General features: G+C 33.7%; 1 protein-coding gene across 1 annotated transcript in view; it reads left to right on the forward strand.

Moving 5' to 3' along the window:
• The first annotated feature begins 2,536 nt into the window (after nt 1-2,536).
• Nucleotides 2,537-13,730, forward strand: part of LOC145666270 (sodium channel protein Nach-like) — a 103,073-nt gene continuing 91,879 nt past the window's right edge. Inside the window, exons 1-5 of the mRNA XM_081733333.1 lie at nt 2,537-2,593; nt 3,209-3,491; nt 6,920-6,973; nt 9,493-9,595; nt 12,734-12,840. Coding sequence (XP_081589459.1) covers nt 2,537-2,593; nt 3,209-3,491; nt 6,920-6,973; nt 9,493-9,595; nt 12,734-12,840 — 604 coding nt within the window. The remainder of the gene's footprint in view (nt 2,594-3,208; nt 3,492-6,919; nt 6,974-9,492; nt 9,596-12,733; nt 12,841-13,730) is intronic.

Genomic DNA, 13,730 nt, shown 5'->3' on the forward strand with positions numbered 1-13,730 from the left:
TATTGTGCAATACAGATGATATCATCAAGTCACGTTCGGGGATTCCTTTTTTAAATCCTATCATTGAATGACCGTATTGTCTGTTAAAGAGAAAACTAGCTCAATGTTTTTAAAATCCGGATGAATGACGTAATGAGAATTATCCACATATGGCGGAAGTTATTATGTAACTGATAACAAAACACGGAAGTTCGCATTCCTTTGCAATCTCTAAATAATCTCTGTTATGTTCAAATGTAGGTTAGGACAAGTTCACTGCTTAAAAAAATCTTTGCTATAGGGTTCGAATGTATTATCTGTTATGTTCGAATAGGGATTGAAAAATGAGAACGAGTACACCCCCGTAGTCTTATGTCTGCTATGTGTTATGTGCTATGTTCAAATAGAGGTTGAAAAATGAGCCATACTCTTTTACTAGTTCTGCAATGTTACATAGTCTTATGCTCAGGGGTTGAAAACGAATACACCCTTGATATGTTTCGTAGCTGTGTGTTCACCACCCCTATTCTCTGGTATGTTCGTTATGTTCAAATAGGGGTTGGAAACGAGTTCACTATGTTTCGTAGTCTCTGTCTGATGAGCTATGTTCAATTAAGGGTTGAAAATAAATCATACTCTTTTAATAGTTCTGTTATGTTACGTAGTCTGATGTTCTGCTATGTGTTCGTAGGGCTTGGAAGATATGCTCATAAAAGAGAACGAGTTCACCCCTTAAAATGTGCTCATAAAAGAGAACGAGTACACCCCTAAGTGCTATGTTCAAATAGGGGTGGAAAAATAGGCCAACTGCTATGTTACATTAGTTCACTCCTAAAAATGGACTATGCTCAAAAAGGGGTGGAAAAATAGGCCAACTGCTATGTTACATTAGAACGAGTACACCCCTGCTATTTCTGTAGGGGTTGGAAAAAGTGATCATAATAGAGAATGAGTACACCCCTTAAAATGGACTATGTTTAATCTTCGCTATATTTCTGTTATGGTAAAATGAATCATACTCTTTTATTAGCTGTGCTATGCTCTGCTGTGTGTCCAAATAGGGGATGAAAAATATGGTTATTAAAGGGAACGAATCTGCTATGTTCTGCTATGTTCAAATAGGGGTTGGGCTATGTTCTGCTGTGTGTGTGTGTAGCCGCTCTGCTATGTGTTCATAGTTCAAATAGGGGTTGAATACACCCCTGCTATGTTTCGTAGTCTCTGTCTGATGCGCTATGTTCAAATAGGGATTGGAAAATATACCATACTCTTTTATTAGCTGTGCTATGTTACATAGTCATGTGTTCGTAGGGGTTGGAAAATATGCTCATAAAAGGGAACGAGTTCACCCTTTAAAATGTGCTCATAAAAGAGAACGAGTTCACCCCTTAAAAAGTGCTCATAAAAGGGAACAAATACACCCCTAAAATGGAGTTCGTAAAAGACCGTGGGTTCACGGTGAGAGGTGCTCAATTTCCCAGGGGCTCCTGAGTTGTTCTATGTTGAGTGATACTGTTCCAGATCGATCCATTTTCTACTACTGTAGCCTGTTGAAATTGGTACAATGGGATAAGCAGGAACCTGTGACAAAATTGACAGAAGATTTTAAAAGTTACTAACTGTGGACAAAGCACAACTGTCTCTAAGCACACGCACTGCTAGATGATATTTCATACGTTTATTAATATTAACTGCAAGGGAATCAACGATTTTGTCTAAAATGGACACGTCACTATTTTCATTGAACACAACAATAACAACATTTTATGGCCCGGTTAATCAGGAATCTGATTTCATTTAATTGATAGGCAGGTCAGAATTTGTTGTCTTCCAAGCAAACAGCTGCTTGATACGTGCTCAAAGACCGATTGTGGCCTAATAATAATTTAGTGAATCTTTACATGGTCATCTAACGGCCCAATAGTGCTTGCGCAGGCCACCATAATGGCTCCCAGCTACTAGTAAGTCATCACGTTCACCGATTCACTCTGGCCAAATTTCCAACAGGAAATGTTATTTTTATGGACGACCAAACTCTTTGACGCAAGACTAATTTTGAGCTGCAACGGTTTGAGAAACACAAGTGTGCGTTCCAATTGATGCAAGGGCTCCCAAACTGACCTGTCTTAACTCAATTTAACACCTTTGGGGCATCATAGAGCTCCAGGTTCGAAATCGTCACGAAATTTAAAGAAATCTTGTGGCGTGTGTGAATATGTGGTCTACTATACATCTAGTCACTTGCCAAATTGTTTTCATTCAGAACTCGCAAGCCAAATATGGGCATACGAGATATTAGGAAGGTCATAATATTTTGATTGGTCATCGTATATTACTATTATTTGTATTATATTAACTCCCGATTTAATATTTAGCGATGATTTAATATTTCACTTAGATGGATAAATTTAAATACTTTATCAACAATTATATTTACGCAATAGTTTCTCACTAAATGCATAACTAATTAAATAAAAACAAAGTCAGGTCTATACCTTCATTTTAGTCATCACACTTTATCATTCGTAGAGCACGGACATTAAATACATACTTCAAAATGAATGAAGAATTAAGGATCGAGTTCCAGGTATTGGTGAAAGGAAAACTTATAATGGTGAGTAACTTCTTTTCTCTATTTTCAATTAAAATTATTCATGTCTAACACTGGAGTTTTACTCATAATGAACTTCGAACGACTATCTAATACGGAATTGGGTTTGAGTTAAATAACAATTCATCATTTTCTCAGCACAATTTGATATCAATTTGGGAGTTTTAGGAAAATATATACTGTAGGTAACTTTTGGGTAGAACATCTTGTTTTTGGAAATGACTTATACACTGAAAAATATCAAGAAAAGTTATGGACACTGCAATAAACTTTCTCGCTCTGATTTCTTAAGTTAAATCATATCATGCTGCAGACATTCCTGAAATATTTATTTGTGAAACGACGCGTAGGATGGCAACGTGGCATAACTACTTTTTTTAAAACTGAAATGAGTCATTTCCGTAAACTTGAAACCATAACCTGTTGGATGGCTAAGTTGCGTATCTCAGGGTTATATAATAATAATAATAATAATAATAATAATAATAATAATAATAATAATAATAATAATAATAATAATAATAATAATAATAATAATAATTCTTTTTCGAAATGAATGTAATTGATTTACAATATATCACATTGGTTATGCTCTCATGACCTTCATGTTCACATTAGGTCAACCCTCATTCTCAATATGATGTTCTTTTGCGTATGGAAGATATTGCTCCTGAAGCAAAAGCTGTTGAAATGTATGGAGAAATTCTGATGACGGATGAAGTGGCTGATAAAGACGTAATAAATATACCAGTGGGCTCTAGAAAATGTAAGTTTCCAGAAGAAACAGAAGGATTGTGGGCTTTCAAATATTACAGCTACAGCGCATGCATTGCCCAATGCGAAGTGGAAAAGAAGATGGAACTATGCAATTGCACTGATATGCTAATTGGTTACTCAACAGGTAAATGTTGGGCTTTATAATAGAGGAGAACATGTGATTGCAATTTGGAATGTTGTTACAAAAGTAAAATCTACAACTGAGTAGGTGAATTTCCAGATTCCGTAAATTAGCACTATGAGTTCATAATTAAAAGATGTTGATGAGTTTCGAATTCCTTTAATGAGTAGTTTGAATCTGCAAATCTAAGAGTAAAACATATTATTGAGTTGGTATTTGTTTTAACGGCAAGCTTAAGTGTATGATTTTGACCACTATAATATACTACTGAGCTGGTAAATATTTTGGCTAAATAGTTCAATTTTAAGATTCAGCAAATGAAATATTTTTGAATTGATCATTTCCTTAACTGATTAGTTAGATTTTATTATTTGATATGTAAACAGACGTATTTCTCGTCTTTATTGTTGAATTCTATCAGTATAACATATTATTGGGTTAATATATTCCCTAATTGAATTTTTGGAGGTAGCAATTTTACATTGAAATCTACTATTCAGCTACGAGAGTCGGCTGATAAGTTCTCGGCCCGACCCCCTTCCGAATGAACTACCCTGATGTAATTGTTGTCATGTGAAATGATGATCTTTTATATGTTTAAGTACCAAATTTCACGATTATACCATGAACGGTTTTTATTTTACAGGTAATTGAATGAACATGGCGGAGCCAGATGTCAAACTCACCAAAGAGGAGTAGCGAGGTGTAATGAAGTTCTTCTTCCTGCAACAGAAGTCGCTCAAGGAAATCCATGGTTGCATGCTAGACGCATTGAGTGGACAGTGCTCTTCATATTCCACCGTGAAAAAATGGTGTGCGAACTTCAAGCGTGGTGAACTTTCAACAAAAGATGGTGACAGGTGTGGCAGGCCAGTGTCAGTGTCAACTCCGGAAAAAGTGGACCAGATTCATGACCTGATTTTGAGCAACAGACGGATTTTGCTTCAGGAGATAGCTGACAAAGTGCACATGTTCAAAGAACGTGTTGAGTCAATAATCCATGATCAGTTGGATATGCGCAAGCTTTCTGGGAAATGGATTCCGAAATGTTTGAACGAGAATCAGAAACGCGAACGTGTGAGATCATCGCAGGTGATTTTACGGCATTTTGCGAACCCCAACGACGATTTTTTGAATCGGCTTGTTACCCAGGATGAAACGTGGTTGCATTACTTTGATCCGGAATCCAAACAGCAGTCATGCGAGTGGCGCCACTCAGGATCTCCAAGGGTCAAAAAGTTCAAAACACAAAAGTCCGCAGGGAAGGTGCTTGTCTCAATATTTTGGGATAAGAATGGTGTTTTCCTCCCAGACTACCTTCCAAAGGGCCAAACCATAAGTGCAGAGTATTACTGCAGTCTACTGACTAAGATATAGGACGTTATTAAAGAAAAGCCCCGCGGAAAGTTGACACGAGGTGTTTTGTTCTTGCAGAAGGCTGGCAGAACAATTGATTTTCTGAGAGACCTAGGGTTTCAGTGCATTGACCACTCACCTTACTCGCCAGACCTTGCCAATTCTGATTATTTTCTGTTTCCAAAACTCAAAACAGCACTGAAAGGACAGAAATTTCGCTGTGATGAACAAGTGATAACAGCTGAGGAACAGTTTTTTGCAGACCTTGAATTTTTTTGGGGGGAGGGGTTGGAGAATTTGCAGCATCGAAGTGCCAGTGTGTTGACCTTCGAGGGGACTATGTTGAATAGCCTCACACTTTCATGCCTGCAGCTCAAGTCCTTCTGCGTCGGGCCGAGAACTTATCAGCCCACCCTCAGAGTTTTAGATTAAATAAAGTTTTAGAGTAAAACTAGAAATTTATGTTTTTACTTTTAAATATGTTACTGAGGTGATAAATATATGATAAAATTAATCGAGTATGACCAAATTCATCGAGTATGTTATTTAATTAGTAAACTCTACATCATTGAGGATTAAATTGTTGCAATAAAACAGGAAAAGAAGAGGTAGCACAACCAATGTGTCTTCGTTTTGGTGTTGGATTTTAAATGTCCAGCAGTGTAATGTGGAGCCGATAAATTACTCACTAAATACTTACATTATGGCTTCATAACAAAATTACGTTACTAAAATGCATATTTCGTGATTTAATATTGGGATGCTTTTATGTTTACTGCTCATAGTAAAACCTAATATGCAACTATGTTTCTATTTTGAATATTTGCATTATTGACAAGTAAACTTAGTTTTTAACTGGCAAATGTGTGGAAGAATAGCTTGATTCTATTATTCTATTATAAAGTAAATTTTTGAGTTCCTAAGCTTTTCGTCTGGTTATTTGAATTTTAAGATTTTACCATAAAATTCTTATTGACCTAGCAGCTTTCTTCACGAGCTACTTGGATTTTATTATGTGACAAGAAGAATTTACAATTGAAACTATTCATTAAAGAATTACATTTAGCATTCAGTGTTGAAATCTTCTTATCAAACTTTATTACTTTCTTGATTGAATATGTTGATTCTATGTTTTTTGTTTGTTATGAGTGAATCGAATAATGGGCTATTGATATTTTGGTTCAATACTTGGATTTTACGGTTAGACAATTTAAATTTACTGTTAAACTGGTAACTTTCTTAGCTGAATGTTGGAACTCTATGATTTGGCTCGTGCAATAAATCTTGATTTGCAAATTGACTAAATTATTTTCATTGTATGGTGACAATTAAAATCTTATTGAGATAGCAACATTCCAGACTAAACAATTAGACTTAATTAAGTACTCGACAAGTAAAATGTACTGTTGAAGTTATAAATCCTTAAGAAAATGGTTTCGTTATCTGACTCAAAGTGGAAATCTATATATTTGGATTATTTGTAAATGTTTTGTCTCAATATTTTTATCCTGCAATATAGAGAGTAAAATTTTCTAGAGTGTGTAATTGAAATTTGTTATTAGACAATCAATACACTCAGTTCATCAGGTAAATTTCACTGATGAATGGTTGGATTCAATTATATTTTCTACTGAAGTCCATTACTGGGCTGCTTAATTCTTTGACCGAATATTTACTTTTCGTGCTCTACAAGTGAAGTATGATTTGACTTAGTTAATTCTTTGGCTGAAAAAGTGGATTTTATAACGTCACTGGTAAAATACATTAGTGAGGTGGCAAACTTATTACTTGAGACATTTAATACAATGATTTCATACATAAACAATATTATTAAAATCTTAAACGTTTAGAGTAAATAATGTTATATTTTGAGGCAATTATAAATGCAATTATTGGGCTGATCAATTTCTTTTTTTAAGCAGAATCTACAATTGAGATAGCAAGTTCTTCAAATGAATTATTTGATTATAGCATTCCACAATTTTATATACTAATTACTTCGTAAGTACTTGATGTCAAATCTTTTCCATTTAAAAGTTGTTGTGTAATAAACATTTCTTTCCATTTTGTTTTAGGACATCAAAAGAAGTGCGATAAGGAAGGAGAGAGCTGTATTAACAACGTCAAAGGTATGTCGAGAAGTAAAATTTAATTTTCTTTTAGAACTTGATCGTCTCTGTTAGAAAAGAACGAACGTGTAATCTCAAATGACCCTTTCTCGTTACGAATAGAAACATAAATGTAGAAAGGAGGATCGAATAATGATTAATTAATTTCATTAACGTTCGTTTCGATAATGATGGTAGATAATTATAACGAAAACCAAACATCAAACTTTTACGTAATAAAAGTAAAATTTATTACCAAAACACAACATTTTAGATTGCGTTTCGTAATGGTTACCATTGCATATATTGAAATTTTGATTTACATTCTGACTTTTATCGCAATTTTCCACTTAGTAATTTAAAATTGCATATCATTAAAAATAATATTTGTATACTTACTTATTCATTAATAAATATTTTCAGAATAGGTTATATAGTCTGAAAAGTACTATTTTGGGAATTTAGATGAGGATAATAATATAGTGCCCAATACCCTTCTGAATTTATTAAATGTTCTAATGTTTTGAGCATGAAATCTAGTAAATACTCGAGCAATATATCTCTTTCCTCTACCTCCAGTCATACCTCAGAAGTAATGGCCTACAGGCCATCTCGATATTTTTGTGGACATGCCTCGAGCCTAATGTCTCTTAGCATACGTTTCACCTTTATGTTACACATTTCCATCGATTTAAAATCGGCCAGTGAAATATATCAATTTCCAACTGCCTTCCGAACCATTTTTGAACCACATGAGAATGACGTATTTCGGACTGGTCTTGCTGGAACTGAAAGGTATCATGAGACTGAAGCACTCGTACTTTAAGCACTATGATATTACTTATAAACTAAATTCTGAGCAACTTACAAGTACCATTTAATTATGTGAAGCTGTTCTCAGAGCTACTAGAAATTCAATCCAACATGATTTACATACATGACCACCGCGATTGGAAGCAGCCACATACCTAAGGTCAAATCGGATGCTCTTCGGACGATATCCAAACGGCACTCCTCATTTGATGTTTGTGAATAGGATTCATCTGAGAAATCTGATTCGCATGTGCCAACGCGAGACGATAATTTTGTGTTCATCTGAGAGTGTTTTCTTCATGATTGCAACCCAGTATGACGGAGTCTTCGGAGCGTTATGTATTACTACAAGGAAAGTGGAAAGCTTCCATTAGCTGTCTAGACGTCTTTAATGGGTCTAACCGTGCTTAGTTTACTAATCTCGTATCTTCCGACCGGGAGATCGAAAATTAACAATCTAACCTGTAGCACCATTTTGATGAATCTATAGCCTGGCTGTAGCGGCAGGGATACCCATTCCCCTACCAGCTGCAGTTTCAGTATATCCCTCCAACTCATATAAGGTAATTGCAACCGAATAGAGAGAAACAAGTAAGAACTGGTAACTGGCATGCGATTGGTTAATTGTTGGGCACGCCCCTTGTGGTGAAAAATTCGGCTAACATTCGCAAAAAGAGATATTAAAATGACACAATGAATGTAACAACAATCTATCTATTAATTTTCTAACATCATACATACTCTTTTGTGAATACTGTGTTTTGTTTTATTCCTCCAACAATCTTTTGTTTTCTTGCCGATGGAGTTCATTTTCGGTTTTATTATTTCACTCTGATTATGTTTAATGTACGTATCATCTTTAAGACAAAATCTTCACTTAACTCTTCTAGCCAACGAATCATTATTTTGATACATAGCATTTGTGAGTATTTGGTGGGGCAACGACAACTGTACTTTTAGAGACGAAGTTCTTTCTACAATAAATCGATAATATTGTAAATATTCCATTGCAAAGCTTTCCACCAAACAGACAATATTTAATAATTTAAATGAATCTAATAAACATATCATATGGGGTAGAAGTTGGTGATGCATTTATATGTCCTTACAAGGCAGATTGTTGTATGGATTTCGAATTTGTAATTGCACAATCCGGTAAAGATAAATTCGGTGCAAATGATACGGTAAAACGTATGGATATTTTCTCCATTCTTTTAATCACAGATGAAAATTCGAAACGTAACTTGCGTATAAATAGTACAAATTTCTTCACAGGTCTACTCAGCATTTACGTTTTAATCGAAATAATGTTGAAAATTACAAATTAATTTTTCAGAATGTTCAATCATCTTTATGGCGTAGTACCTTATGTCTGATTCTAAAAATGCACTTTTTTTTCAGTTTCAACTGTTTGATATAGAATGGTGTTAGGACGGACTCCTGCGACGGATTTACCCTACAATTTGGGATATTAACAGCAACTTGTGCGCAGAAGATTAAGAATATTTTACACAGCGTAATATTTTCATGTAGTTTTAACTAATGCAATTAGCTATCCCCAAAGAAGGTTCTCACCTATACTGAAATATTTCAATAACTTTGATCATTATAGCATTTCTCTTACTAATGTTACATAAGCTAAGAGCACTGTAGCTTAACACATTGAAATGTAGCTCAGAACTTTGAAATGCTTAAATACTTTCGATCATCTGTTTAATTTATTTCAGATTTGGTGAACTTTCAGAAACAAGGAAAACCGGGAATTACCTGTAACTGCCCTAGAAGTTGTACAGAGCAAAGAATTGTAAATGTGTATAGTCGCGTCATTGAGTAAGTGATGTCTTTATTGTTGCTTCTCATGGCGTTTTTAAGTAGATACATCCGTTCTATACTCATAATGTAGTGAATTTGCACCATTATCTAATTTTAGTATTGGAATATAGTATTGTTAATATGTTTGCAATAAATCGTGATACCATTTTATGACTGTATGGCTAGTGGTTGGTAACAATGGAAGTATGTCGAAAAATATTTAAACTAATAGGAATAATGGAAAAAGGAAACACAGCAAAAGTTAAAAGAAAAAGCATCAGAAACGTTAGTTTCTTCAATACTGAATAAGTGTGAAAATAGGTCACTAAAAGAGTAAATCTAAGTTATATTAGACATTCCCAAACATTGTGAGAGTACTCAAAAAATTGTACATACGTAAATTTGTTAAATACGCTCAGACGTGACAAATTCTTCACACTATAAACGGATATCACCATGTGTGCAAAATAGGATACGTGAAATAAGAATAATGCGAACTCATCAATTTCACTTTATCTCTTAGATCATTACGCCAAGGTTTGTTGCCTATTATCATAATTTACTGAGTAGATGTTATTTCCGTTGGCCATATTCCATTCTGGTAGACTGTGAGTGCAAGTTTGTTTAAAGAATAGCTACAGTATTCGAAAAACAAGACAGAATCACTAGAATGACTGAAAACCATCACTAGAATGACTTGTACAAGGATATGTTTACGAAAGAAATTCAATAAGCTCATAATAATACTTCAGGAATCAGTGCAAGTAGCAAACGACGCACCAAAATGTAAAGTCTACAGTTGAACGTAAGCTGTTATTCTGAATAGATGACATCCTGAGCTACCTACGTTCGTGACCAAGACGTAACTTCCTGCTCATTTAATTTTAGAACCTTTCGCACGAAAACCACTAAACGTGAGGTACTGTTCTGGTAACACTCCACATTCTTGCTGATGTTCCTGCATATTGTAGCTTATTTGTTATGCGACAACAACTGAATGTTCACATAACAGCTGAGGTGGAATACTACAATCTATAGTAGAGAAAGAGACAGCACTATACTTTTGTTTGCAAGAGACACTCGTTGCCACCGTACGTATTTCAAGTACAGATTCAGTTTCTTGGTCGCAAACGGGTACATCACGTTAGTAATAACAACGAAAGACAGAGAAACTTAAAGTCTACTTCTGTCACTTGCTACTTTTCAGGAAAAATTCAACGAGTGGTAGAAGGTTCGGTATGAGTACGAGATTTTAGACATGCACTCATTTTATGAATTGTGATTTCTATAGCTGATATTTCAGATATCAATACCTAAATGTTTGTTAATTATGTGCAATGAACATAGACATATTGTGTTTATTGAATAAGCTTGATACACAAATTTATTTTCCATGATCAGGAGATTTCCTGTGAGAAAATGCGTTTCTCTTTGATTTATTTTACAATTGTTTGCTTTACCTGCAATCCCTTAAGATACCACTTGTCACTTCTTTTATATGTGATATTGAACTTGGTACACGTAGTTCCAAATTCGAACTGAGAAAATAGTATTGGGTAGCATCTGGAGAAAATTTTGTAACAAGTTTTATTAAGAAGAACATATAACAGCCTAAAATTCTTCAATCAGAACAACGATTAAACTGAAATACAATACTAAAACTTAATACAAGACAATTAATACTTTATAGTACTTTTTTATATGTTACCACCATTTATTTATTTGGAAACAGATTCAACTACATACATACTCAGGTAGTTTACACAGAAAATAAAAATAATGGAAGGACTGAATGAATACGTCAATAGTTTCAAACACAAAACCAAAATGTAAGTCAGTAGGATAACAAAGCAAAAGTGATAACTGTTCACCTATGTGTTTGGTTCACAATCGTTATATTTGCTTCTGAGTATTTAACTTTAAGGGTGCTCTTTTGTTACAACCTAAAAATTCTTGAACCTGTACTTTCATATACATGTACAAGTTTCAAATTATTCTACTCTCGTTGATAATTGGCACGATGTAAGCATAGTTTACTTTCCAACCGAATTTAGTACAAGGCTAATTTATAAGTCTTACAATATTCTGATATACAACATATCTCCATTTACTACAGTACACGAAAGTAGGTTAGCATCCAAGGTACACACCTTCATGTTGGAAAATATGTAAAATGTATCTAAACAAAATAGTGTTTGCTAGAAGTATCATGTAAGATTTTCGAATCAGAGTATGAGGGACAATAAAAATACTAATATTTTTATGAATATAACTCAATATAACATAGGAGATAAGGACATTTCTAATAAAGTATGTCGCATTGCGTAAAAACTCACCATTCTTGTCTACAATTTTTTTAAGAATATTTTTTTTATTTTTTTTTAGGTCAAATACACACTTCAACTTTTGACACAATTTTAACTTAAAATATTAATACTAATTGAGAAGTCTGAAGAGAAATGTCATATTATTCTAATGAGTTGGGTGGATCTTATCGATGATCACTATTGTCTTTTCATGTTATTTAAAAGAGGAGTTTTTGTATATTTTCTCTTTCTTTACGACGTTTCTCTTCATTAGTGTAACATGCAATCAATGATGGAGATCGGGAAGCAGATAAGAAAATATAAAATTAGTTGTGTGAAAATCTAATTTTTACATACAATACATTGGGTAACTTTTTAAATCACGTTACTAATGTACAATATGGAGTACATCTTACCCCTTATTTAGTTCTCTTCTTGATTAATTTCCTCCTCAAATAACAAAATAATGTCCCAAAATTGAAGGACGACACATACAAAGTAAGTTTTATTTAAGATGGATAAATTTCACACGTGTTGTTGTAGAGGAAAAATGACAACTGTCCGTCGACTCGAATGGTAAAATATTGCTTATGCTTTCTTCAAATAATAATTACTTTGTTACTTACTTCTTTTTCATTAAAGCTGGTCATTTATATATTAAATTACAGGAAATTAAGTTTAAGTAATTTGGTTTCAGAAAGCTTTGGACTTCTATTAATTTTGCATTCAGTGCTTTGTTTTATAAAATAGAAAACTACATACAAAATTTCATGTGCACAGTATAACAAAATTTTACAGGAATAATAAATATCACAACTCACATAATTTAATTTTATATTTTTTCTTTTAGGAACTCTACAAATACTGACTATACGTATTTCAAACTTACAATGCACTTGAAATTAAGCTCACAAAAAATGCGACTTAGGGTAATTCGAGATTCATTAGATATTGCTGGTAAGTTCATTGTCTGCTAGTTTAAGAGAATTGAGTATAAAATAGTTCAAAAACATCTGGTTACTTTCCCATCTTGAGAATGACATATTTTCGGAATAGCAATTACGAATTGACATATTTTTTAAGTAAAATTTTAATCTATAAGAAAACTTCTCATTTCTGTTATGTAACTCTGCCTTTGGATAAGAGCACAGTATTTATAAGCTGTTTTAGAGAATTTGTACATAAAAGAATAATCCATTTAATGTTGAAATCGGATTTAATTTACAACAGTACATTTGGAAAATTATGAGTGTTAGAAAATTGACAATAATTATTTCTAATATGCTGATGTAGAAACACCCATCAATTAGCTTCCAATAAGATTAGTAGAATTCTACCAGATACGAGATATGCGTGAATAGTATTCTTTCTAAGTACTCCATAATTTCAAGAATTTCAAGCTACCCTGCAGCACAAACCAAACTGTAATTATTTAATTATCGCGTAATTAGCGATGCGTCGATCCTCACCGCAATCAATACACAGGACATAAACATATACCCTAAATAGACTTTGTGAAAACTGAGACAAACCAATGGCAGATAAAGATTCTGGAGTGGATATGTTTCCAGGTCTTGGAACCGTTAACTACCAAGGAGAAAATTATCTGGAGAACCTGTAATAACACTCAAATACAGGTCATTGCTACAGCCTAACATGAATGATCGTATCGGAAATCAAAATTCGTCAAGATGTGAAAAACAGTATTTCTCAGTCACTCTTTTGCTTATAATTTTAAAACAAACAATGAGTAAGACACATCTGGATTTCCAAAAGCAATTAGCACCACGTTCTGCTTTCTAGTATAGTAAAAAGTAGTTATTCCCACTTTAGTGACTGTTGTTTAA

Source organism: Thermobia domestica, chromosome 12 (genome assembly GCF_964235325.1).
Source record: "Thermobia domestica chromosome 12, izTheDome1.hap1.1, whole genome shotgun sequence".
NCBI classification, from domain to species: Eukaryota; Metazoa; Arthropoda; class Insecta; order Zygentoma; family Lepismatidae; genus Thermobia; species Thermobia domestica.